Source organism: Bos taurus, chromosome 25 (genome assembly GCF_002263795.3).
Source record: "Bos taurus isolate L1 Dominette 01449 registration number 42190680 breed Hereford chromosome 25, ARS-UCD2.0, whole genome shotgun sequence".
NCBI lineage: Eukaryota > Metazoa > Chordata > Mammalia > Artiodactyla > Bovidae > Bos > Bos taurus.
The window spans coordinates 37,122,888-37,150,604 of NC_037352.1; the positions used below are offsets into that span (position 1 = coordinate 37,122,888).

Genomic DNA, 27,717 nt, shown 5'->3' on the forward strand with positions numbered 1-27,717 from the left:
CTCATTGGGACGTGAGAATCACCTGGAGATCCGAACCACCCTCCTTGACCAGCTCAATCAGCGTCTGGGGCGGGGCTTGGTGAGTGGGTGGTGCAAAGTGCCCCACGTGATTCCAAGAGCCATCGGCATTGGTCAGGAACCAGCTGTAGGGTGGGACCAAACGCCCCCCCCCAACACGTGCCACCTGCTGAGGGCATTTAAGGCCGACCAGCAGACTGGAGACCGTGGCTCACTACCAGGTGAGTGATGGGTGGCTGGAGGCTTGTCTCTGTGCGTGAGGGCACCGGGACACTAGAGGCAGTTTGGGGGCCCTTGGAGAGGTTGCTGCGGTTTTGTCCTCTGCCAAGCCGGTGGTTTGCCCCGAGGGGTGGCTCCCAGGAGGCCCAGGCGGGGCCTTTCCCTGTCGAACTTCAGCCTTGGTTGGCAGATGCTGTGGCGAGTGGCTCTTGGCTTGTTTTCAGAAGGGGTGGGAGGGGGTGGTGACTGTTGTGGGCTGCTCACCCTGCAGAGCTCAGGTGGTGGGGGGTGGCAGGGTGCCTGGGGCTGCATCAACCACACAGTAGCCTGCAGACCTGTATTCTGGTGTCCCCGTCCCGGAAATACCCCTCAGAAGTTTTCACCTGCGGAACAAAGCCTTCTGCAGCCTTGGAGGTGGGTCACAGGAGAGGCCTGGCCGCTTGCCTCCTTCTTGCTGTGACACGTGCCTTCCATCTTGGTCAGGGTGGGCACTGGAGGGAAGCCTGGCTATGTGGCTCCCTGACTCCAGCCTGGAGTGAATGCGGAGGGGGGTGGTCCCTGGAACTGGAGACCCTCCCCCCAACCCTGGGGCCCCACTCCAGCCCCAGCAGACCTTGGGGTCAAGGTTGGCTCAGTCTTTCCTGGAGAATAAACCTCCCTCTCTCCAACCCAATGCATGGTTTTCACTTAAATCCCACTTTGTTTGAAGAAGCAGCTGTTAGTGATGTAGATCTGAACACATCAAAAGACATCCCTGGTACAGACGAAGTGGAGAAATGAACGAGTCGCTAACTGTGTCTGTAATTGGCTCCCCTCCTGTAGTCAGCACCTTGGGGCTCGAGCAGAGCAGCTAGGGTGCTTAGAGGATGGTGGTGTGGGTTTTTAAAGGTTAACTTGGGGGAGGAGTGGGGTTATTGGGAGTTAATGCTCTTTATGCTTCTGAAGTATTTCATTTTCTGAAGCTGTGAACATGCGTTAATTTAGAATCAGAAAAATTGTACTTGCAGAAGCCAAGCCTGGGGTGATGAGACATATCTTAATTTAAAACGGTTCTGGGTTCACAAAAGATGCTCAATGGCAAAGCTTGACTAGATCTATCTAGGAAAGGATAGAAAAAACCAAATGGCCTACAACGCCCCAACCAGAGAAAGTAACTCAGTGCCATTAATTAAACATGGCCTGGGAGGGTCCCTTAGGTGGGTTTCTGCCACCTGACATCCAGGGAAGGGGTCTCATACTGTGTGGCCTAAGGTTGAGGGGAGGGGTATCAGCCCCCTCCCAAATGGGTGATGTTTGCCTAAGTAACCAGTTAGGCTTTCTCTGGATCTCAAACTTGGAGACTGAGTGAAGAAAGGTACTGACTTTGACTTTGGCCCCTAATTCAAAGCCTCCAGCTTGGTGTTCTCCTCCTCCTGGTGAAGGATGATGGCGTAGCCAGCGCTCCTGGTGCTACAAATAGCCATGGGAGGGGAAGGAAGCACGTTTGAGCTGTGAGGAGGGAAGCTTGTGAAAGCCAGAAGGATTGGCTCTGCAGCTGGCTTTGCAGAACGTCCCCAGATGAAGTGGCATGGCCACATCTGTGACTTTCAAACTGCTTTGGGGAGAGGGGAGGACTCTGATCTGAAGTCGAGCTTTATCTCCTTATGCCATCTGATATTGGCCTTCCACTCGATTTTTGTTTTCTTTCTTTTTTGGCTGCACCTCACATCTTTCAGGATCCTAGTTCCTCCACCAGGGATCGAACCCACAGCAGTGAAATAGCGGAGTCCTAACCACTGGGCTGCTGGGGAATCCCCATTGACAGTTGATTTGAAGGAAAGTGGTGACCATCTTAAACCCGCTACTTCCCAGGTACCTTACGGCCATACCTTCTGGGATGTGGCAGAAGGATGCATGGTTACCATGGCAACAGTCCTAGAATGAGGCCCTGCCTTGGGTCTCCCCAGAAGCAAAAGCATTTCATCCCCGTGTACCAAACCAGCCTCCTGTGCACATTCAGACAGCCTCACGAACTGAGCTGGCGGGGCTCAGTTAACAGCGACATGCAGCAATGAGGTGGTAACACAGCGTTTCAGAAGCGGCCTCTGCTATTTCCATTGCCTAAAACGTGCGCGTTCCTATTTTCCAACATCTCCCCCACATGTCAGGGGCCAGCCACGGTGGAGACCTGGTGTTTCCCAATCTGATTTTGTTACAGATTATCGGCTGCAAAGCTCAGTGAACCAAACCATGGCCTGGCAGTCAGACCTAGGCTGATTCCTGGCTCCGGGGCCTACCCGCTGCGGGCACTTTGGCAAATGGTGCCTGAGATGATTTCCCCACTTGCAGAAGAGGGCTCTCTCTCCCTTACTGCTAATGTTACTTCATTAATTTTTTTGTTGTTGTCATACAGTTCATTCACAATGTTATGTTAGTTGCGGGTATACAGCAAAGTTATTCACTTACACATGTCTGTGTGCGTTCAGTCGCTAGGTTGGGTCTGATTCCTCGCAGCCCCATGGACTGCAGCACAACAGGCTTCCTTGTTCTTCACTATCTCCTGGAGTTGCTCAAATTCATGTTCATTGAGTCAGTGATGCTATCTAACCATCTCATCCTCTGTCGTCCCCGTCTCCCTTCAGTCTTTCCCAGCATTCAGGTATTTTCTAATGGGTTGGCTCTTTCCATCAGGTGGCCAAAGTATTTCAGCTTCAGCTTCAGCATCAGTCCTTCCAGTGAATATTCAGGATTGATTTCCTTTAGGATTGACTGGTTTGATCTCCTTGCAGTCCAAGAGACTCTTGAGTCTTCTCTGACACCACAGTTCAATTGTTCTTTACTGCCATGCAGAACAGCCTTGTGCTCTTGGACTGTAATACCAGTGTCACCAAGACTCAATTCTTGCTCAGTTCTCACTCAGAATTCCTCTTCTCTCTCCTTGGCTCTCTCCTTACTTACAGAATTCTCCAAGTTGTCTACACCATCCCATCCAAGTTGATAAGACTATATTAGTCATTCTCAGCAAAATTATCCCCAGCTGTTATCTTCTCAAGAAGTCTGTTGGTTGCCTTCGTCCGGTTTTCTCTCTGTATAATGTAGTCCAGACCATCCTACATACTTAGATGGATATCCACTGCACACTTGTAAGAAAGGTCATTCCATACTGCCCTGTAGAAAGTCCAATGTTGGCCCAATTTGAATAACCTCCTCTAATGAAGGGCCAACTCCTTTTGTGAGCTTATTGCTCATTGCTGTCATCCAACAGATATTACTGCATGCCAGGCATTGTGCAGGGGCTGAGGAATTGTACCCAAGACACTCACGGTCCTGTTGTCCTTGGGAGTTTGGAGGGGAAGATGCACAAATGAGAAAATACTGGGCGATGGTAAAAGCTGTGGAGAAAATGAAACAGACCGATTGAGAGGATACTTGGCTTCTTACACAGGAAAGAGTTGCTGGGGCGAGGAGGCTGAGGCCAGCTTGTGTAGGGTGGCCATCTTGGTGAATCTGAGTTTTCTTCCAAGATCAGTGGGCATCCAGTAGAGGGTAGGGGGAAAAAAGTGGGGGAAATTACACGGTCGGTTTCTTTTTCAAAGATTGTGTGGCTTTGTGTCGAGAACAGAGTGGAACACAGCAGTAGTAGAAGCAGGGAGAAGAGAGCGGAGGCAGTTGCCAGGGTGTGGGTGAGAGACGACCATGGGCGGGACCTGGTGGAGGAAGCCTTCCCGAGAATTAGGAGTGGGTTGTGCTAAATAAAGTCCTAAATGTGCCCGTGTGGAAGGAGAAGACCATCTCCATGTCATAGCCTGCTCGGGCTCCTCCGCATCCTGTACATATATTCTGTACAGAAAGAAGTCCTTGGACCCAGCCACGTGGAAGGGTTCTGTGCTTTGTTTCCAGCCTACCCTAGCCGTCAGAATAAACTTCAAGCCAAACTGTCCCCAGAAGTAGTACGTTTCCCTTACCCCTGCAACCCTGGGCTGGTCCCCTCTGAACTCCCATGATGCTCATTACTTACTCAGCTGGTATGTGGTGCCTATGGATGCTTGACCTCCTGAGTCTGCTCCCTGTTGTGCTGCGGGGCCTTTAAGGGCTTAGAGTCTAAATGGCTTTAACATAGTAACCACATACTGGGCCCTGAAAATCTCTTTGAAACTGTCCTCCCTACAGGTACTTTACTTCTTCCAGTCAATATGCCAACTTTGGATGCTCCGGAAGAGAGGCTGAGAAAATTTAAGTATCGGGGCAAAGATGCATCTGTGAGTATGAAGGAATGCCTTATCTGTCAGGGTGAGTGTGGTGGTCCGGTGGTTAAGAGCCCACGCTCCCACTATAGGGATCGCAAGTTTGATCCCTGGTTGGGGAACTAAGATCCCACATACTGCACACAAAGAAAGAAAAGGCATATGATTGAAATGCATTAAAAATAGAGTGAAGGGTGGGAGAAGATAGGGTAACCAAACAAGTATTGCTGAGTGTTCTTTGTGGGTAAGTGCATGGATGTTCATTGAATAATCCTTTTAACTTTTCTGTATGTTTGAAAATTTCATAATAAAATATTGAAGGTGGGGAGGATCAAGCCTCGTGGACTTTGTTGGACAACTGTAGACTCAAATTAGGGTTTCCATGTGGTCTTGAAACTATTAAACTTTAGACCATCAGTTTCTTCATGTATAAAACAGGGCTGATAACCTACCTCCAAGGGTCTGGGTAGCAGTATCAAGTGCCTGGCATATAGATGCTTACCTGCAGCTCTGCATGTCAAGGGGGCTCACCAAGGAGCTGAGATGTTGGAAATACAAGTATCGACAAGCATGCCTCGTAAAGAAATAGGACTCAGGAGTGAAAGGTCCAGGCTGCTTTCTCTACTGGGCTGAGCGTGAGGCCTGGGCCAGGGAGTCTGTGCTGTGTGTGAATCTAGCCCTCACTCAGCTCTTCTCTGGTCTCCAAGTTTCCTATCTAGCTCTATGTCCTATGTCTATGTATCTTGACTGACGTATCAAGTTGGCTGTGACTTGGGAATCTGAAAGGCAGCTGGGGACAAGGAAAGCACAGGGTCACAGCTCCCCAGTTAGGACACTATCCCAAGCCAGTTTCTTTTTACTTATGCCCTTCCAACAAATGTGGCTTGTCTGTCTTCCAAGACCACCGCAGATTAAAGGAAACCAGTTAGGACATAGGAATGGAACTCTCTGTGGACAGCAGGGGGAAGAGTCAGGAGATGAGAAGATAGAAACCGAGGGTACAGCGCCCTCCCTGGGGGAGGGCCACTGATGGGCCAGCACGGCAGCTGGCTCCCCAGGCCCCCAGTGTGTCCCCGCCCTTCCAGAGAACACCACAGTGACCCTGGTTTCTTTTCTTTTTTTTTGGCCGCACCATGTGGCTTGTGGGAACCTAGTTCCCAGACCAGGGACTGAACCAGGGGCCCAGAAGTAAAATTGCTGAGCCCTAACCCCTGGATCACCAGGGAATTCCCCCTGACCCTATTTTCAAGAAAGGATTAAATAGCTTCTTTAAAGAACCTCAAGTATCTAATACACACTGACTTCCTTATAATCAATATTTTAAAGTCTTCAACCCCAAACTCATCTATCCATAAAGATTAGATCATTTCCCCAGGACTCTGAATACTGTGAAGTCCGAGTTTTGCCCAATAAAAGAAGAAAAGAATTTGTTTTTTGGTTTGTTTTTTAGAATTTCCATCTCCTTCCTCTGGTGTCCAAGTAAAACTCTTGGGATTGCATCAAGGCTTGAATGACCTATAGGCTGATACCCAGCAGCGGAAATGGTCAAGGCCGTCTGGGGTCTAGGTGCTCCCTTCAGGCCCCTGCCCCACGTGGGTGCCCGCAGCAGGCAGGCCCAAACCTGCTTTTCTGGAGCTAATTATCACCAGTGAAGATGCACTCAGATTTAGGGCAATGGAATGTCCAGCTCAGATGTCTCTGTACCTGTCAATGGGCAGACATAAACTTCCTTCACTTTGGGAGGAAGACTGACTCTCTAGAGGTGGTGTAGGAGGAGGAAGCCAAGGAGGTTAACCGAGTTGACTGTTGACCAGCTATGCGATCTGAACTCTTCAGCCTGTTGCTGAAATGTGAAATCAGATACTTTGAAGTGTGTTCTGAAGACTAGTTGTGGTGGCAACCTGCACCCCACCCCCAGCTCTAAGGGCTCCCATTCTTTCTTTTCCTCATTAGGCGAGGCGGCAGCAGAGGATTGCAGTCAGCCTGGAGCTCCGGAAAGCCAAGAAGGATGAGCAGGCCTTGAAGAGGAGGAACATCACTGATGTCTCACTTGACCCTTCTGATCAGCAGACCAAAGGGGTACGTCGGGAACATGGCATTTAGAGCAGTTGGGTGTAAAAATATGTCCTTAGTAAGTTTCTCTGCCCTTAAAATGTTTGATTGAGAACTTGCAAGTTCTAACTGAGGCCCTTTAAGGAAAGGAGTAGAGAGATGGTCATTAGAGCTAAACCGATGTTGTCAGAAAGCTAAATGTCATTATCTTTGTGGCCATGAGTCTGGGATCTATGTTCTAACAGGAGATAGAGAAGGTGCTGCTTCTCAATGAAAATTCACTTGCTTCCATTCAGCCAGAAACGGAGTGAGGGGTCACGAAGGTTCTCTCTCAGTAGAGGCATCTAGTTACTCGACTTGTCAAGTCTTACCTCGGACTTGAGTGCTGTCATCTCTCTTCCATTCTCCATCCATCTCAGCCTCCCTCAAAGCAAATCCTGGGATGACTTCCAGGCCCATATGGTTATTTCTTCTTTAAATGTTTGTGAAAGTTCACCAGTGAAACTTTCTGTGTCTGGGCTTCTCTTTGTGAAATTTTAAAAAATTAGTAACTCAGTTTCTTGTTATAGGTCTCTTCAGATTTTCTCAGTCACCTTTGGTGATTTGGATTTCTTGGAATTTGTCTCTTTCATCTAGATCATTTAATTTGTTGGTGTACTCTGTTTATCGAGTCTATAATTTTAATTCTGTAAATTCGGTAGTTATGTTCCCAATTTTATTCCTGGTTTTAGTCACTTGAGTCCTACCTATTTTTCTCTTGGTCTATCTAGCTAAATATTTGTCATCTTTATTGCTCTTTTGAACCGACTTTTTGTTTTAATTTTTTTCTAGTCTCTCATTCTGTTTAATTTATTTCCACTCTATTTTTCAAAAATTTTAATTTTCTCTGATTATTTTTTTTTATCTTTTATGTCTCATATTTTAAAGCGTGAAGATAGGTCATAGGTTTGACGGTTTTCTACTTCTTCAATGTAATACGTGCATTTATGGCCACATATTTCCCTTCAAGCTCTGCTTTACTTGCATCTCATCAGTTTGGGTTTATTGTATGTCTGTTTCACTCGTCTCAAACTATCTTCTAATTTCCTTGTGGTTTTCCATCAGTTATTTAGGAGTGTGTTGTTTAATTTTAACAAATCTATTTTTCCCAAATTTTCTTCTTCTCTTTTTCTTAAAGACTTAATGCCTTTTTAAAATTTTATTTATTTATTTTTGGCCACACTGGGTCTTTGTTGCTGAGCTCACTCTCTCTAGTTGCGGCAAGTCGGGGCTCCCCTTCGTCGTGGCACGCTGATTTCTCTGAGGTGGCTTCTCTTGCTGCAGAGCCGAGGCTCTAGGCATGCAGGCTTCAACAGTTCTGGTGCACAGGCTTAGCTGCTCCATGGCACGTGGGATATTCCCAGACCAGGATTGGAACCCATGTCCCCTGCCTTGGCAGGTGGATTGTTGACCACTACACCCTGGAAGTCCCCACATTTTCTATTATTTGTTTTTAATTTCATTGCACTGTGGCTAGAGAATATACTTTGCATGATTTCAGTCTTTTACCGAGACATGTTTTATGGCGTAATATATGGTTTATCATGGAGAATGTTCCATGTGCCCTTGGGAAAAAATGCACATTCTGTTTGCTGGTGTAGACGTCTGCCAGGTCTCATTGCCTTGCAGTGATGTTTAAGTCTTCTGTTAGCTTGTTGATAGTGCATCTGGTTGTTCATCCACTGAGTGCGGGGTTCCAAGTCTCCAGCTGTTGTTGTTGAATTCTCTCTCTCTCCCTTCAATTTTGTCAGTTTTTGCTGTGCATAGTCTGGGGCTCTGTTGCTAGGTGAATAGGTCTTTATAACTATTATATCTTTTAATGGGTAAATTGCCTGTTGTTATTATAAGATGTCCTTCTTTGTCCTTAATAACTTTTGTCTTAAAGGTTGTTTTGTCTCATATTAGTGTACCCACTCCAGCTCCATTTGGTTGCTGTTTGCATGGTATATTGTTTTTGGTTCCTTTCCTTTCAGCTCTTTTTTGCCTTTGAATCTTATGTATGTCTCTTGGAATTTCCTGGTTGTCCAGTGGTTAGGACTCCGTACTTCCACTGCAGAGGGTACCAGTTTGATTGCTGGTCAGGAAACTAAGATCCCACATGTCATGCAGCACAGCACCCCCCCCCCCCCCCCCCCCCCCGCGCAAAAAAAATGTGTAGTTAGTCTATTATTTGCCCCCAACTATTATCTAACCCCCTCTCACCCCAAGCAACTGCAAATTTGTACCACTTCCTTGAATTGTTTTTAACAAATAACCTCCAGGAAAAAGACTTTTTTCTTTATGTGAGGTCCGAGCCCAATAAAATAGAATCTTACAAATGGGATCTCCCAGGAAACCACCAGAAGGATCAAATAGTAACTCTCTGGGAATGAGGTTTTAAGGGAGAACCAGCCTGTTCTGCCTCCTCCAGTGCCTGCTGGGCTATTGGTTTTTAAGGCGCCCACGGAGCTGGGGGAGGAAGGGTGGGGATAAGGCACGGCAAAATGCTGCAGTCCTGGCTGTTCTTCCTGGGAGTTAGACAGTTTTCTTGAGTAAATCCATTTGAGCTTGAATAAAACAAATTGCTGCAAACTTTTGGTCAGTTTCCAGAGTTGTAGAAAAGTTGATTCCATTTTTCAGGTTTCTTGTTGCTTTTGTGGAAGAGAATTTTGAGGTCCTGACTCTGCCATTTTTGCTGACGTCCCTAGCACGTCCTCCTTTTGGCTGCAGCGGGTCTTCAGTGCACTGCATGGGCTTCCTCTAGTTGTGGCGAGAGGGGGCTGCTCTCGGCGGTGCTCGGGCTTCTCCTTGTGGAGCACGTGCTCCAGGGCACGCGCAGGCTCAGCAGTTGCGTGCACAGGCTTAGTGGCCCGGGGCATGTGGGATCTTCCTGAAAGTGGAAAAGAGAAAAGTGCCAAGTGTTTGCTCAGTCGTCCCCAACTCTTTGTGACTTCATGGACTGTAGCCTGCCAGGCCCCTCTGTCCATGGAATTCTCCTAGCAAGAAAACTGGAGTGGGTTGCCATTCCCTTCTCCAGGGGCTCTTCCCACCCAGGAATCGAACCCAGGTCTCCTGCATTGTAGGCAGGGTCTTTACAGCCAGCCACCAGGGAAGCCCGGATCTTCCCGTACCAGGGGTCAAATCCATGTCTGCTGTCCTGGCAAGTGGCTTCTTAACCACTGGACCACCAGGGAAGTCCCACTAGCTTCCCACTAGCTCGTATGGGAGTAAAAGGCTCTGGGGACCCAAGTGATATTAGGAATTACCTCTCCCCCAGAGCATGGGAAGTGTCCCACGAATCCGTGAGACCTGTGAGACCACCAAGAGTTCTTCCCTCTCCTAATACAGACCAGCATGCAGCTTGAGATGTTCTGCTCAAGCCAGCTTCTTCTAATCAGATAGATGGCGAGACTAGATGACCATGGTTCCTTTTGGCAGAGACTCTGACTTGAATCTGTGTCTCCTTATACAGGTCAGCCTCACCCTGCAAGAAATAATCAGTGGTGTCAATGCCTCAGATCCAGAACTATGTTTCCAGGCCACCCAAGCAGCCAGGTATCACCAAACAGACTTGTATCATTGACGGGTTCCTAGCCAGATTCCACTGGCCTCTTTGGTCTCTTGACAGTGGCGAAATACCCACACGATGTAGGAAAAAGCGGGCCCTTCCAAAAGTGAGATGGAATTGCTCCTCTACACTGTCCTTGAGAACAGCTTAAGATATGCAAGTGTTGTCAGAGACGAATGGCTTCATTTAAATTGGCCTCTGCAGAAATGGCGGCTCATAGATGATAACTAAAAATGCTGCTTCCTCCCCGCAAAGCACCATAGGCTGAGCATGAGGATCCGAAGGGGCTCTGGCCCAGCCGTTTGTCTTATTGGATAGTTAGGAATGCCAAGAACATCCATAAAGGGGCTTCTCCCTTCCTGACTCACAGGATATGTTCTTGTCTTTCTTTGCTCTCACACTGCAAAGGAAAATGCTGTCCCGGGAGAAGAACCCTCCTCTGAAGCTGATCGTGGATGCGGGACTCATCCCCAGGCTGGTGGAGCTCCTGAAGTCGTCCCTTCACCCCCGCTTGCAGTTCGAGGCAGCCTGGGCTCTGACCAACATTGCTTCAGGGGCCTCAGAGCTGACTCGCGCCGTTGTGGTCGGGGGTGCCATCCAGCCCCTGGTTGAGCTCCTGTCTTCCCCTCACATGACTGTGTGTGAACAGGCCGTGTGGGCCCTCGGGAACATAGCAGGTGAGGCTCTCCCCACCGGGGAGTTAAGAAAACAGTGGGCCGGGCATGTGGCACGCCAGGGGAGCTCTTTGGGGAATGCTGTAGATCAGACATTCTCGAGTATACAACTACCTAGCAACGCTGGCAGGAGTAGAACGGGCTTTACCGAAACTGAGTCAAGTTCAGAGGCCAAAACCTGAAGCTGAGACTAGGTGACGTGCTGTGTTCTGGAGCTCCAGGCTGCTTCGGGACCTCTGCCAAGACTGGAGTCTTACAGCCTCAGGGCCTAGTGGCTTCAGGAACAAAAGACAAATCTCTGTTGACACTGCTCATGCAGGCTGGGGATATTCTGACAGACCCTTACATCACCCAGGACCGTAAAAGAATTCTACCTTCAGTGAAAGTTGCCCAGGGAACACACACACAAATGTTTGCTCAGTGTAGGGGAAAATTCTCCCTATGAAAACACGATCCTAAGATCGGCCTCACGGATTTAGTACTGGATGCTGTACTCCCTGCATGGCCCGAGAAAGCACAAGCTGGGGATGAGGGTTGCTGGGGTGGAAAATCCAGGATCCCAGGCTGAATATAAATATGATGTCTCTGGGGGGAAAAACTCAACTGGGCCTCTCAGGGTTTTGACAAATTAAAATCAACCAAATATTAGCAATTTCAAGTTCAGAGAGTCAACAGTTCTCCATGACCACATCAGCAGAAACAAACAGTGTGATTAGACCTCCAAGGACTTTGCGTGATGGGATTAGCAAACAGGATATAAAATAAGTCTGCCTTTTAAACACTCACAGAAGTAAAGCATCTATTACAGAGATTTCATCTCTCGTTTTGCTCGGTGCAGTCAGGAACGGGCAAAATCGGGTGATGTAGTGTCATGTAGCTTATGCCTTGCCTGATGGTTGAAGAGCTGAGGTGTCTAGGGTCTAAAGTTGATCTTCTAGCCCGAGTAGCAGATAGCTGATGGCTGGCATCTATCTGTCTCCCAGACTTTGTTTTGAGTTGCATTCGGGAGTTGCCAAAGCCTTCTGGGAAGACAGTTTGGTCTCTAGTGGCCTTTGTCTCCTGAGAACCATGCTGTGAAATGCCGCCAACATTTAGAGCGCACTTCCCCGGGTCTGGTTGGCTGGCTCCTTGATGGGCCCAGAGACCATGCTTCTAGCAATCCCTGCTGTGTGGTAGCTGTTTTCCACATCAGACCACCTACTCAACCAACATGTTGGAGACCCAGGGGTCTAGTTCATGGTTATACTATCTGCTTGCCTAACCCAGGAATGAGTTTTGGCTTCTCACCACTTGCAGAGCCTTTTGAAGAATTTGTCACCCACCCCAGGACTCTCTCTGTTCCCTCTTAGAGTGTTGTGTTCTTATCTATTTGTAGGTGATGGACCAGAATTCAGAGACAATGTTATCGCGAGTGATGCCATTCCACATCTGCTGACCCTGGTTTCGTCAAGCATACCAGTTGAGTGTCTCTTTGATGAAGTTCACTAGCTCGGTACACAAGTTCCCAAAGTTGGGAAATGGGAAATGTGCTTCCAAACCAATGCTAGGCCATGTGGTCTGCCCGGCCCCTTGCAGCAGTGATGAGGAACAAGGCCTCGGACTGGGTGTCACTGTGGGGAGAGGCTGATTCACATTTGTCCTCAAGGCAGTGCTGATCTTTCTTTGGAGTGGGGGTGGAGGTTGGAAGAGATCCATTGGAAGTTTTTCTAAACTTACAATCCTGCAAAAGATGATGACTGAGCTCTCTATTCAAGGGGCACAGAAAGAATTAGTGGCTCCCCGGTACTGTTCCTGGGTAGTAAAATAGGGTCTAGGTTCGAAGCTTAGAGTCCACGTGGATTGCTTTGGCAACAGTAGAGGACTCTCTGGGTTAGGAATGAAATTTGGGTTCTAGATTTGCCTTAAACAAAAATGAGAAGGCTGCTTCTGAATGTCAAGGGAGGGACTTCCGTGGTGGCCCAGTGGTTGAGACTCATCGTTCCCAATGCAGGGTACCTGGGTTTGATCTGTGTTTGGGGAACTGGAGCCCACATGCTGCAATAAAGATCTCACCTGCAGCAAATGACCTGGCATGGCCAAATAGAGAGAGAAAAATAAGTCTATTTAAAAAAATAAGGGGCTACATACCCTGCCCTCAAGGTGAGAGAACCTGATATGTTGAGCTGGAAAAAGGCTGGCATGACGAAGGGAGCTTGCAAGCAGAGAACAGTGCAAGATGGATGGCAGGAGGGGCGAGGGACTTAGACGTCAGTCTGGGGGCAAAAGGAAGCCTTGGGTGGATGTCATGGCAGGAAGGGAAGTGACCTGGTCTTCCAGAAAGACCCCCTGGCTGCAGTCAGAGGATTAGAGCCGAGGGAGGTGGAGGGGCACATGGACCTGGCTTGCTGCTGTGATGGGCACAGAAGCGGGAGGCAGAAGGAAGCGACTATTGCCCCCAGGTTTCAGGTTAGGTTGTTTAGAGGACCCTCCTTTTAGAGATATGGGGAGGGTAAAGGGGAGAAGGAATCGGAGCCTTAGTTGTACAGGTTAAGTTGAAGCCAGTGAGAGGCACCATTGCAGCAACCCTGGGAAGGTAGCTGTGCCTGTCTAGATGACGCATACATATGTATCCTCCAGCCCGGCGAGGTCAGCCAGAGCAGAGTTCAGCCAAGTCTAAACTGGCCAGCTGCTTGCTTTTTTATGAATGAATGAATTTTTTATTCTTGGCTGTGCTGGGTGTTGGTTGCTTTGCGAGGGCTTTCTCTACTTGCAGCAAGTGGGGGCTGCTCTCTAGTTTAAAAAAACAAACCACAACATAAAAACAAAGCTCCTCCTCTGCACCCCTCCAGGGCTTATCGCCTAGAACAAATTCCTGTTTGAAGCTCAAATGCTTTGGTTCCTACGGGTCAATACTATTGATCGAGGGTGGCTGGGACACGTTGCCGTGGGCATGTTTCCTTCTTCCTTCCTACCTAGTGCTAGCGGCAGTCTCCTCGTTACAGGTCCCATTCCTGCGCAACATCGCCTGGACCCTGTCCAACCTGTGCCGGAACAAGAACCCGTACCCCTCCGACCACGCGGTGAAGCAGATGCTGCCTGCCCTCTTCTACCTCCTGGGGCACCCAGACAGAGAGGTCCTCTCGGACACCTGCTGGGCCTTGTCCTACCTCACCGATGGCTGCGATGCGCGCATCGGCCAGGTGGTGGACACTGGGGTCCTGCCCAGGCTGGTTGAGCTTATGAGCAGCTCGGAACTCAACATCTTGGTAAGTGTCCCGGGTCCCATTGGTCTCCGTAGGGGCCTTCAGGTTAGAGTTCGCGGGTCGTCATCACTTGAGCAGGTTCTCTTCTTCCTCACCCCCCAGTCTTTCCCTGTTGGTATTCATCCTTTACCTGGAACAAAGCTGGTCCTCTGCATTTCCCTGGTCTCTGCTACTCTGTAACTAAAGATCTGAATCAACTTTGATCCAAAATCGTGGGGATATTCAATGACTTACTTTCTCTTAATCTGATAACTAGAAAAGATAGAAAAGCACCAATTAAAATTGCCTATAATCCCTCCACCTAATGAAGTATTCTGTTTTGAGAATTTTTTTTGATGTGGACCATTGTTAAAGTCTTTATTGAGTTGGTTACAATATTCTGTTTTATGTTTTGGATCTTTGGCCGCAAGGGATCGAACCCACACCCCCTGGACTGCTAGGAAAGTCCCTAGTGAACTAGTCTTTTATGGCCTTTCCTTCTACTGGTCTCTGCATGTAGATGTTAACAAGTTGGGGTATGTCTGTGCACATTTTAATGTAAAGCTTGTAACATTTGATTTTCTTACTCAAGTATAAAAGTTCCCCCTTATCCTGTCCCCAGTTGGTTCCCTTAGACTACGTTAGGTATGGGTGGAGAGTAAGTAAAGCCAACATCAAACACATGACTCTGTGACATACGTCACTTGCATAATGTACTTCACTGGACGTGTAGTTTGAAGTACGGGTACCCCTTTTGATTTCTATGCCTAATATTGTGTATTATGCAATCTTTGCGATCATCCATTCAGAGATGAGTGTATCGTTGCTCAGAAGTCAAGGCTAGTTTGGGGATAGTGTTGAGGGCATGAAGGTGTGAAGACATCTTCTAGAATGTTTATCATGGGGGCTTGGGGCCCAAATGCAGCAGACTGGCAAGGCTGTGTTTGGCCTGTGGCACTACTTACCACCTCTCACTGGAGTAGCAGATACCTAGTGTGATAGGTTAGGAAGATTCTAGAACTGTTGATGGGCTGTCACCATGGTACAGAGAAACCAAAATAAACCCACAGTCGACCCTCCTGGGCTTCCAAGGTTGCTCAGTGGTAAAGAATCCACCTGCCAGTGCAGGAGCCACAGGAGACCCGGGTTTGATCCCTGGGTTGGGAAGATCCCCTGGAGGAGGAAATGGCACCCCACTCCAGTATTCTTACCTGGAGAATCCCTTGCACAGAGAAGCCTGGTGAGCTACAGTCCACAGCGTCACAAAGAGTTGAACACGACTGAGCTACTGAGTACGCACACATGCACCCATGGCCTTCCTAGGACGGTTGTCTTGAGTCCAAACATAGACGCATCCTAGGGACCTTCAGAGATACTGAGAGACCTTTATGAATACATCCCCAAAATGCCACTGGGACTTCATTGGCTCTAATTAAAGGAAGTTTGGTATTTATGCCAGATACAAATTTAGTAGAGATTATTACATTATAAAGATGACCATCAGTTTAGCAACTTTCCCAATATAAGGATGTGAAAAGGACAGCACGGTTTGGGAAATGTATCACTTGACCTCTGACCCACTTGGGCTGAAACTACTGGGAGACTGACAAGTACCTTTAAACTATGTGAACAGCCAAGGATGCACTGAGTGGATGAGGATCACGGATAGAATCATTATTCACAGGCTTCCGGAAAACCATCCGAACAGTGCGACAAACGTTTGGGAGGGTGTGGAGTTTGCTGCGATGGTTATCTTCCGTGATGACAAATGTGCAGCGTTGGTTACACGTCTCACCTTGGTCCCCCAGACCCCCTCTCTCCGCACCGTGGGCAACATTGTCACAGGAACGGACCACCAGACCCAGCTGGCCCTGGACGCGGGCATCTTGGGTGTGCTGCCCCAGCTGCTGACGCATCCCCGCCCCTCCATCCAGAAGGAGGCAGCCTGGGCCCTGAGCAACGTGGCTGCTGGGCCCCGCCAACACATCCAGCGGCTAATCGCCTGTGGCGCCCTGCCTCCCTTGGTGGCCGTGCTAAAAAACGTAAGTGGCCCACGCGGCATCCCTGACACAAGGCTACTTTGCATTGGGCTATGTGTTCAACTCCTTTAGGTGTTCAGATGTAGACTGAGAGGCAAAATTAATTGAGAGCATGACAAATCTACAAAACATTAGTTTCCTAACTCTCCCTGAAAAAAAAAAGGGGGGCATGCCACTTTGGATAGCCCATTAAAAATTTAGAAGACTTAATAAGTCAATGAAAAGGTGATCCCACAGCTCAAATATCCAGAAAAATATTGAGCTGGTAAATACTGGCTCATCTCTAGTGTTAAAGTGTGCCACCTACTTTCCTTGGCAAAAATGGGAGGAGATTTGGTTTCGTTTTGTTTTCGGAGAAAAAACGTATCGGGTTGTGATATGGTGATGTTATACACTGAAGAAAGGGCGTGCCTTTTCAGTATAAAAATCCCATTGATGAAAGCATAAATCCAGATATACTAGGAGAAATACACTAAAGCTTCCTTCTTCCTCCTGATTCCCACTTCCTTTCCCCAAGACAACTGCTACCATCAGCATTTCTTTTTGTCACCTTTTAGTGGATGAGCTGTGTTTAAACCATCAACTTGGGAAACAGGTCAGGAGTGGTGACCTCGGGTTGGGGAGGGAGGTTAATGTCAGGCTGACTGGTGGGTCCCCAGGTGTGCGTTAGGTATGGAAAACTAAGCCAGGAGTGCTACCCAAGCCATGGCATCTTCCAGTCTGTCAGATGCTTCCTTCCTGCGTCCTACCCAGTTCTTCTAGTCAGAAGCATCTAGTTGGAAATCAAGGAGTGATCTTTTTTTAAACCATGCCTTTTGAACTATAACTTGCTTGCAGCCGTGTTATTTTAGTGGTTTTTTTTTTTTTTTTTTTTTGCTTTGGTCTAAACTGAGGTTGCAGTTTCCCCCAGCCATAACGTGGGACTAACTCCTCCTGTAAATGGATAGAAGGATCCCTGATAAATGAATCCCATCTCTCTGAGCCAACTGCTTCTTTTTGTTTTTTGCTCTGCTGAGTCTGTTTGGCTGCATGGGCTCATCTCTAGTTGTGTCGCGCGGGGGCCACTCTTCAGCTGCAGCTCGAGGACTTTTCGTTGTGTTGTTCTCATTTTGTTGTTGCTGCAGAGCACAGGCTCTCGAGTGCGTGGAATTCGGTAGTTGCGGCTCACAGGCTCAGTAGTTGTGGTGCTCAGGTTTAGTGCTCCTTGACACATAGAATCCTCCCAGACCAGGGCTCAAACCTGTGTCCCCTGCCTTGGCAGGCAGATTCTTTGCCACTGAGCCACCAGGGAAGCCCCAAGTGCTTTTTTAAATGGAAGGGATGCACTGAGTGAGATTTCAGTGGCTTTCCTGTGTCCTCACCGGGTGGTGTGCTCAGCTCTGGAGCTTCTTGTGCAAAGTTTTACTGGGGCAGAAAGACTAGAAATGTAGACACGAGTCACTATAATCTTAAAACCCCAGGTGTCGTTCCTGATCGGTACTGTTTACCTGTATTGGTTGATGTTGATTCTGTTTTTCCTATAACCTGACGCGAGGAAATGAGCCTGTCTGAATGTAGAACCTCCCTCGAAGACCCTACATGAGTCTGCCTTCCTTCCTTCTTGGCTTCTCAAAGATGATATCTTCTTTTCAAAAACTAAAGGCAGGTTACCAAGGGACTCGGTGTGAATTGCACGTAGAGTCCCAGGAATAGATAGCCCAGCGTCCCTAGGAATCGAACCACATCCGTATCCCTGTATTTAGATTCTTCGGAATCTGTAAAGAATGGAAATGTTCTCTTTGTGCAGGGAGAGTTTAAAGTCCAGAAGGAGGCTGTCTGGACGGTGGCTAACTTCACAACCGGGGGCTCCGTGGAGCAGTTGATCCAGCTTGTCCAGGCTGGAGTCTTGGAGCCGCTCATAAATCTCCTCACCATCCCAGACAACAAAATGGTTATCATCATCCTCGACGTTCTCTTTTTCATCCTCCAGGTGAGCTGTTCTGAGCAGGTTGGTTTCTAAATAACAGTCTCTGCATTAAGACGTGTCATTTGGTTCTAAAAACCTAACTAGGATTCTCTTTTCCTCTGCGCTTCCACACCCCCCACCCCACCCTCTGTCCACACATCCGATGGATAGCAGGACAAGAGGCCTTTCAGTGAAGGTCCACCATCTGCGTTTTCCCCCAGAAGTGTCTCGGTGGCCTGCATTGTTTTAGATGGTCAGGAAACAACAAAGCAAAGTCCTTGTCCCGTAGAGTTTATGTATTAGGGGGGCGAGGAGCAGACGCATTGAATAGAGAGTTGCCGGTAGAATATATCTGATGGAGGGGTAGTTACTGATGGCCCAGAGTGGGGAGGGCATGGTGGTCTCTTAGATGCAATAGTTTGGAGAAACTTCAATGAGGAAGAACGTTTGAGTAAAGGCCTGAAAGAAGTGAGTGAGTCTTGTGGGCACCTGGGAAAGTGGTCTCTAAGTGAAGGAGACCTTAAAAAGCAGGGATGGGGATGTGGCCAGAGAGAGTCAAAGGGTGGAAGGTCCTGGGAGACAGGCTCGTGATATCCAGGGGCCAGAGCACGGACGGTCTGTGAGAGAAGGTGGACTTAGTCTGAGTGAGATAGAGAAACTAACCAAAGGTTCGAAGCAAGGAAGAAACAGTCAATGAGTCAGATGGCTGGTTCTTCTAGAAGAGGAAACAATATACTTGGAGGAAGCAGCAGGATGTTAGGAAGGAGAGACCTTGAGGGACCGTACTAGAGTTCCTTTCCGCTTAGCTGCGTGGTTGGGAAAATGGACTACAAAGCCTTGAGATAATTCTGCTGCTGCTACTGCTAAGTCACTTCAGTCGTGTCCGACTCTGTGTGACCCCATAGACGGCAGCCCACCGGGCTCCCCCGTCCCTGGGATTCACCAGGCAAGAACACTGGAGTGGGTTGCCATTTCATCCTCCAGTGCATGAAAGTGAAAAGTGAAAGTGAAGTCACTCAGTCGTGTCCGACTCTGTGTGACCCCATGGACTGCAGCCTATCAGGCTCCTCCGCCCATGGGATTTTCCAGGCTAGAGTTCTGGAGTGGGGTGCCATTGCCTTCTCTGGGAGATAATTCTAGAGAATTCTTATTTCTGAAATAAAGGTGAGCTAAGCCAATATTTACATACTATCTGTGTCAGTTGTATACTGAACAACAAATTACCCCTCTAGTGGCTTAAAACAAACATTGTCTCACACAGTTTCTGGGTTTAGGGATCGAGGCAGCTTAGATCTGAGGCAGATGGTTCTGGCTCAGGGTCTTAGAAGTTCAAGATGGAAACGGGGGTGCAGTCTCATCTGAAGGCTTGATGGAGGCTGAAGAATCAGCTTCCATGAAGACTCGATTACCTGCCTAGAAAGTTCTTCTTACCACATGGGTTGCCTGGGACTGCTTGAGTGCCCTTCCATCGTAGCTGCTGTCTTCCCCTGCAGCAAGCTATCTGCCACCTTCTAGCAAGGTGGAAGCCCCAATGTCTTGTAGGACTTAGGAAGGAGGTCATGTCAACAACATCCTATTGGTTACACAGATGACCCCATTTCAGCATGGGAGGGGCTACACAAGGGAATGAATATCCCGGAGGCAGGGATCATCTCAGGCCATCTTAGAGTCTGGCTTTATTCATTTGGTGAAGGTCTTTTTTATGTGACGGAGCCATTTGAAAAGGTTCAAAGTAACACCAGAGGACTCCTTTAAAAAGCTCACTTAAAGCACTTTTCATGCAACTGTCCCAGAAAGAACTGACCCCAGTCAAAAACGGATTGGAAACAGCCCAATTAGACACTAAGACTTTGAGCAAATCAGATTAGAGACTTGGCAGCCAGCAGGAAAAGTAGCAAAGCTGACTCTGGTGCTGGGAAAGATTGAAGGCAAAAGGAGAAGGGGACGGTGAGAATTAAACGCTTAGATAGCATCACCGACTCACTGGACACGAATCCGACGGAACTCTGAGAAACAGTGAGGGATGGGGAGCCTGGGGTGCTGCAGCCCGTAGGGTCACAGAGAGGTGGGCAGGACTTAATGAGGGAAAAGCAATAACAAGGCAGGGTTGGGTATAACGTGTGAAAGCGCACTTGGACCTGTAGAAATCTGTTTATCTCATTCATTTGAATGAAACACTTGGGGTCTTTTTCTTGGGAGGAGTCTGGGCACGTCCCATCTGGAGGACCAGTGAAGCCCCTGTATCCAGTGGTGGCCCATGGGACAGTAAGAAAGATCAGGATAAGATAGAAGATGCTTCAGGTGGGCAGCAGAGTACAGTTGAGGTTCTTTGCAGTAACTTGGGGGCCATCTGCTGTTCTGTCCAAGTCCAGAATTCTCCAGGGCTCCTCCTGCTCTAGGTCATCACCCACTTCCCAGTTTTCTTAGAGACTAACCTAGCACATTGGTTCCTGCCTCTGTTTCTTTTACTCAAAGCCAAGAGCTCACTCTGGACATACAGAGAGGACTAGAAGGTATCAAGACTTAGACAAAAGTGCAGGCTCCCATCAGATAAATTATGGCCTAACCAATATTGAATTTGATCCACAGGAAGTTTTGTGTGTGTGTTTATTACTGCTCACGTAATAGCCAGCAGAGTCCTACAGGATGACAAAGTCGTTTCTTTCTCTCTCTGCGCTTCCCTCAAAGATTCTACTTAGGTGAACTACTCCTTTCCTCGAAGAGATGTGGGTTTGATCCCTGGGTTGGGAAGATCCCCTGGAGAAGGAAATGGCAACCCACTCCAGTATTCTTGCCTGGAAAATTCTATGGACAGAGGAGCCTAGCAGGCTCTACAGTCCCTGGGGTGGCAAAGAATCGGACAACTGAGCGTACACTGTAGTGATGCTTCCTCTCGATACGCAGCACTTGTTCCCTCAGAACTCTGTCCTTACCCTTCCTTCTCTAGGGGATGCCATTATTCTGTGATGGACCCTGGTACTGTGCTGGTCATTAAGAACTGGGTACTTCCCAAGCCTTTTGTGCACATCTTCTATAACTTAAACCTCTGACACTTACTCTATTGTCCTTTCTGTTTTTTTTTTTTTAATTGAAGTATAGCTGATTGACATTGTGTTGATTTCTGCTGTATAGCGAAATGATTGTTATACCCGTATATACACCCTTTTTTATGTTCTTTCCCATCACGGCTTGCTGTACTATGGCAATTCTTGTCTCCCCTGGTAGTCTGAGTTGGGAAAAGGCTTTCTCTGTGTCTCACCTTTATTGATAGTTTTGTGGCCCTTGCCCAAGTGTACATACAAATGATGAGTGAGTGAATGCCCGTGGATGAGAAATCCAGTGATCAGCACGGGCTTCAATCCAGTCCCATCACGTGTTTCCAGGGACCTCACTAGCTGCCATGGTGTGGCTTCTGTTACCGAGGGTCTCCTGCCTGACCTCTCAAGGCTTTCCAGGGAGCACAGGGCCAGAACATCTGCATTTATGTAGCATCACTTGAACATTCTTTTCTCTGTTTTTAAAACAGTCTCCATTAATTAGAAGGGGTATGCTTAGTCACTCAGTTGTGTCCGACTCTTTGCGACCCCATGGACTGTAACCCGCCAGGCTCCTCTGTCCGTGTGGATTCTCCAGGCAACAATACTGGAGTGAGCTGCCATGCTCTCCTCCGGGGGATCTTCCCAACAGGATCAAATCCAGGTATCCAGCATTGCAGGCAGATTCTTTACATCTGAGCCACCAGAGAAGCCCAATTAGAAAGGGGATACCTACAAAATAGTGTTCAGCCATGTGTGTATGGGTGGTGGCATATTCAGAAAAAAAAAATACTGAATTTTGTGCAATGAAGACAAATCTCAATAGATAGATGACAGTTACCCCCAAATGAGAGGAAGACAATGCAGTTTTGATTCAATCTGGGAGAAGAACACTGCAGCAGCCCACTGGGCGGCTTTGGTCTGATTCCACTGAGGTAAAGCCCCGTGTCCTAAGGGCTTCGGTCCAGAGTCTCACTCTTATATCACCTGCAGGCAGCGGAGAAGATTTCTCAGAAGGAAAACATGTGTCTGCTGATAGAAGGACTCGGTGGGCTTGATAGAATTGAGGCTCTGCAACTTCACGAGAACCATCAGGTCGCCCTGACTGCACTGAACATTATCGAGAGACACTTCTCCGAGGTAAGTGCCCAGACCTCCTGTGCAGGTGATCACCTGGCCGGTACCTGGGCTGTTCCTAGGAAGCTGGTGACGGACAGGCAGGCTTGTCTCATGACTCGGCCCTGAGTTTCTTCCCTTCCGTGTTATGGGGTCCACCTTTGAGTGGCAGCTTCTTGGTCCTAGGAAGCTTCCAGACCCCTTTAATCTCGTAGGCGCTTGTCCTACCTCCTCTGGTGTAGAATCTCACTCTTGTTTTTTGTTATTTTTCCCTACTTGCCTCTTCTGGGGGAGGGAGAGTAAAGGAGTATGATGTTAAAGTGACTTTGTACTGAGAAATTCAAACAACGAAGGGAGGCCAGCTTTTGAACAACCATTTTGCTCTTTAATTGTATTTTGTCTCTTTCTGGGCTTCCCTGATGGCTCAGTGGTAAAGAAGCCACCTGCCAATGTGGGAGGTGTGGGTTTGATCCCTGGGTCAGGAAGATCCTCTGGAGTAGGAAATGGCAACCCTCTCTAGTAATCGTGCCTGGAAAACTCCATGGATCGAGGAGCTTGGTGGGCTACAGTCCATGGGGTTGCAAGAGAGTCAGACATGACTTAGCAGTTGAACAACAGCAACAACAAATTGTCTCTTTCCAGAATAGGATGTTTGGGAATGAACTCTATAATAAAGGCTCCTAAGTTTTCTATAGGAGCAGGGAATCACGATCAGATAGCATTAGATACTTTTACAGACTTTTTATTGTAGTAAAACATATGTAACATAAAATTGACTGTTTAAATCATTTTTAAGTGTATGGTTCACTGGCATTAAGTACATTTCACATTTTTGTACGGCCACCATCACCAACCATCTCCAGAACTTGTCCCCATTAAACAATTATTACCCCCTGCCCCGACCAGGCTCTGGAAACCACCATCTCATATTCCATCTCTGAATTTAAGCACTAAGCACCTCGGAAGTAGAATCGCACAGTATTTGTCCTTTTCTGACGGACTTCTTTCACTTAGCATAATGTCCTCAAAGTTCATCCATGTTGTAGAATGTATCAAAGTTTCCTCCTCTAAGCCTAAATAATATGCCATCATATGGATATACCGCATTTTATCTAGTCATCTATGGATGGACACTTGGGTTATCCTTTCGTCTATTGTGAATAATGTTGCTATGAATATGGGAGTACAGATAGGTTGGAATTCCTCCTTTTATTTCTTTGGGGTATATACCCAGAAGTGGAATTGTTGGATCATATGGTAATTCTTTATTTTTTATTTTTGAGGAACCACCATATTGTTATCCATGGTGGATGTACCATTTTACATCAACACACACAGTTTCCCTTTTTTTTTTTTTTTTAACATTCTCATCAATACTTGTTTTCTGTGGTTTTTAAATTTCTTCTTTTTGGTTTTACTTTTTTGTGTGTTTTTTTTGTGAAACTATTTTCTTTGTATTTTTTTTAATCATAGCCATTTTAATGTGTATGAAGTAGTATCCCATTGTTTTCTTTCTCCCAGTTTTATTGAGATGTGATTGACAGAGAACTGTGTAAGTTTAAGGTGTCCAGCATAATGATTTGATGTACTGCTGCTGCTGCTGCTGCTAAGTCGCTTCAGTCGTGTCCGACTCTGTGCGACCCCATAGACGGCAGCCCACTAGGCTCCCCTGTCCCTGGGATTCTCCAGGCAAGAACACTGGATTGGGTTGCCATTTCCTTCTCCAATGCATGAAAGTGAAAAGTGAAAGTGAAGTCGCTCAGTCGTGCCCGACTCTTAGCGACCCCATGGACTGGAGCCTACCAGGCTCCTCCATCCATGGGATTTTCCAGGCAAGAGTACTGGAGTGGGGTGCCATTGCCTTCTCCAGGTTTGATGTACATACATCCTCAAATGATTAGCACAATTAGTTTAGTGAACATCCATAATCTCAGAGATATGAAATAGAAAAAGAAAATTTTTTTCCTTGTGGTGAGAACTCTTAGGATTTATTCTCTTAACAACTTTCACATGTAACATATGGCAGTGCTAATTACATTACTCATGTTAATTATCCTTATCTATATGTATTATACTCATTATACTTATTTATCTTATAATGGGAAGTTTATGCCTTAAGACTCAGTTCAGTTCAGTCGCTCAGTCGTGTCTGACTCTTCGCAACCCCATGAATCGCAGCACGCCAGGCCTCCCTGTCCATCACCAGCTCCCGGAGTTCACCCAGACTCACGTCCATCGAGTCGGTGATGCCATCCAGCCATCTCATCCTCTGTCGTGCCCTTCTCCTCCTGCCCCCAATCCCCCCACTACCTTCATCCAATTCTCCTCTCCCCTCACTCCCACCTTTGGTCACCACAAATCCGATCTCTTTTTCTGTGAGTTTGTTTTTGAAGGTAATTAACCTACAACACTGTGTTAGCACCTGCTACACGATACAGTGATTTGATATTCCTATACATTTTTAAATGTATAGAAATCAGAACAAGCCTAATTCCCATCTGTTGCCTTACGGAGATACCGCATAGTCACTGACTCTGTTCCCCACACTGTGTATTTCATACCATGGCTCATTTATATTGTAACTAGTATATTTCATCCCACGGCTCATTTACTGTAACTAGTAGTTCGTACCTCTTGATCCCCCTCGCCCATCTCTTTCACCCCCTCAGGCAGTCGCGTGTTCCCTGTACCTGTACTGTTTCTGTTGTGTGTGTTTGTGTTGTAGATCCCGTATATAAGTGAAGTCACAGTCTTCGTGTTTGTCTGACTCCAGTCAGCACAGTGCCCTCTAGGTCCACCCATGTAGCCACAGATTAGAAGATTACATTCCTTTTACGGCTGAGTAGTGTCTGCATCTTCTTATCCATTCATCTATTGATGGGCACTTAGGCTGCGTCCGTATCTTGGCTATTATAAATAACGCTGCAGTGAACACGGGGTGCATGGATCTTTTCAGATTGTTGTTGTTCAGTCACTAAGTCGTGTCTGGCTCTTTGTGACCCCATGGACTGCACACGCCAGTCTCCTCTGTCCTCTGCTATCTCTCAGAGTTTGCTCAAATTCAGGACCATTGAGTCGGTGATGTTATCCAACCACCTCATCCTCTGTCACCGCCATCTCCTCCTACCCCCAATCTTTCCAGCATCAGGGGCTTTTCCAATGAGTTGGCTCTATGCATCAGGTGGCCAAAGTGTTGGAGCTTCAGCTTCAGCATCAGTCCTTCATTTTCTTTGGCTATATATCCAGGAGTGGAATTGCTGTATCATATGGTAGTTCTACTTTTGATTTCTTTTTTTTTTTTTTTGATGAACCTCCATACTGTTTTCCACAGTGGCTGCACCAATTTATATTCCCACAAATACTGCAGAAGGGTTCTCTTTTCTCCAGATCCTCGCCAACACTTTTTGTTTTTTTGATAAGTCATTGTGACAGATATAAGGTGATATCTCACTGTGGTTTTGACTTGCATTTCCTTGATGATTAGATGTTGAGCATCTTTTCATGTTCCTGTCGTCCATCTGTATGTCTCATTTGGAAGGACAAGTCTATTCAAGTCTTCGACCCACTCGTGTTCAAGTTTTTTTAATGTTGAGTGTTTGAGTTCTTTGTGTGTGTTGGATATTAACCCCATATCAGATATATCATTTGCAAATATCTTTTCCCATCCAGTAGTCAGCCCTTTTCATTTTGTTGGTTGGTTGTTTCCTTTGCTACACGAAAGCTTTTTCTTTTCCTATAGTCCCATTTGTTTCTTATTTTTGCTTTTGTTTCCCTTGCCTGAGGAGACCTATCAAAAAAACATGTTACTGAGATTGATGTCAAGCAGCATGCTGTCTGGATTTCTTCCAGAAATTTTATGGTTTCAGCTCTTTTAAGCCTTTAATCCAGTTTGAGTTTATTTTTGTACATGGTATGAAAAAGTTGTCCAGTTTGATTCTTTGGTGTGTGGCTGTCCAGTTTTCCCAACACCATTTATTGAAGAGGCTGTCTTATCCCCACTGTATAGTGTTGCCTCCTTTGTCATAGATTCACTGACGCTCTGTAGTTTTGCATTAGATGTTTCTCGTTTGAGGAAGGTGAGATCAACGTTAAGTGGCCAGGTAAACATGGGGTTACACTCTGTTAAATGTCAAACTTGAATCATTAGCAAAATCCAGAGCTATACAATCAATATGACCAGGTTAGTGGTTCTTCCTAATGAGAGGTAGCTGATTTTAGTTCGGGACCACGAGGATGCTCTCAAAGGAGAAATGACCCGGGACAGTGATTAGCATCTTCTGGGTTAAAGGCTCCTAAGAAAACCATATAATTAGGAAACTCATCCTTTAAAAAGGAGACAGTTCTTGAGAGCCCTATAAGGGCTCCTAAAGACTTCTGATCTAGAAGTAATAGCTATCTATACCTATTGTATCCTTACTCACTATAAGGTTAATGCTCTATATAGCAAACTGGTTTTGTAAACAGGCCAGACACAAAAGGGCAAATACTATATGATTCCCCTTACATGAGGGACACACAGTGGTCCAGTTCACAGAGAGAAAGTCAAACAGTGGTTGCCAGAGGCTGGGAGGGGGAAGAGAATGCTGCCTTGTTTAATGGGTAGAGTTTTGACTGGAAATGATAATACTCTGGAGACAGATGATGGTGGTTGCAAAGCAGTGTGATTTGTCTACTGTGGGTGTGAATTTCTAAGCCACTGAGTTGTCTGCTTCGTGGTGTGAGATGGTACCTTTTATGGGATGCACACACACAGACTGTATTTAAGGTCCATCTGGAGAAATAGTTCAAGGCTTCTCTCCTTTGATCTCTCCTCTGGGAGAACCTCAAGGCTGACTCAGAGCAAATGCGAATCCACAGAAGATGTGAAGGAGTCCATCGTGCAGGGATAATGTGCTGAGAGCCTGGAGGTATAACAGTGTCTCTTCTCCCCCGAAGGAAGAAGAAACTGTCACAGCCTTTCGAGCCCGGGACCAAGATCACAAATTCTTGAAGGACTTAACAAACACATACCACTGCTGCACAACTCCTAAACCGGGACCCAGACCCTAAGACTCACTTCTTTAAGAAAACCCCTTCCCCTTGGCGTACCACAGGCGTAAAGCTTTTAAAACTGAACGTTAATAAAATTTTCCACATTTTCACCTCCATCTATCAAAGATGCAATTAAGCCACTTGTGCCCGAAAGCCACATGGAATCCATCTCCTAAGTGCGTGTGGCTTAGCGGTTCCCTTTCAGGATCTTCAAAGAAGATCTTCAGAGTAGGGCGGCCTAGAGCTCCCCAGACAAACTTGGGTGAGTCGTAGGTATGGTTTGACCAGTATTTTTTATATTTATTTGTGGATCCCCGACCCTTTTCCTTGTCAGGTAAGGCTTGTTCATACAGAACGTTCTGCAGGGAAGGCTGTGTGGGCAGTGGTCACAAGGAGAGTGACGAGGATGGGAAGAACCTGAAGACACAGCACTGGGTGGTATGGGAATGGATACGGGAGGTTTAAAGCAAGATTGGACTCGATTTGTCTGATGTGAGTGTAGATGAAATCAAGTTATATTTTGCTCTTAAGCATCACCCCAAATGTCATGCCCAAAGC

General features: G+C 47.0%; 1 protein-coding gene across 1 annotated transcript; it reads left to right on the forward strand.

Annotated features, from left to right (window-relative positions):
* The first annotated feature begins 125 nt into the window (after window positions 1–125).
* Window positions 126–27,275, forward strand: KPNA7 (karyopherin subunit alpha 7). Its single transcript, NM_001163947.1, has 11 exons — window positions 126–239; window positions 4,387–4,475; window positions 6,414–6,539; window positions 10,003–10,085; window positions 10,507–10,775; window positions 12,148–12,230; window positions 13,754–14,017; window positions 15,802–16,035; window positions 17,819–18,001; window positions 22,006–22,152; window positions 27,064–27,275. Exons 2-11 carry the CDS (start codon window positions 4,410–4,412, stop codon window positions 27,175–27,177), a joined length of 1,569 nt encoding a protein of 522 aa, NP_001157419.1. The 5' UTR covers window positions 126–239; window positions 4,387–4,409; the 3' UTR covers window positions 27,178–27,275.
* The last annotated feature ends 442 nt before the right edge of the window (window positions 27,276–27,717 follow it).

Coding starts and splice junctions, on each gene's coding strand:
- KPNA7 (NM_001163947.1), top strand. CDS start 4,410: ATGCCAACTTTGGATGCTCCGGAAGAGAGGCTGAGAAAATTTAAGTAT. Junction 10,776..12,147: donor GGCCCTCGGGAACATAGCAG/GTGAGGCTCTCC, acceptor ATCTATTTGTAG/GTGATGGACCAGAATTCAGA. Junction 18,002..22,005: donor TTCTCTTTTTCATCCTCCAG/GTGAGCTGTTCT, acceptor TATCACCTGCAG/GCAGCGGAGAAGATTTCTCA.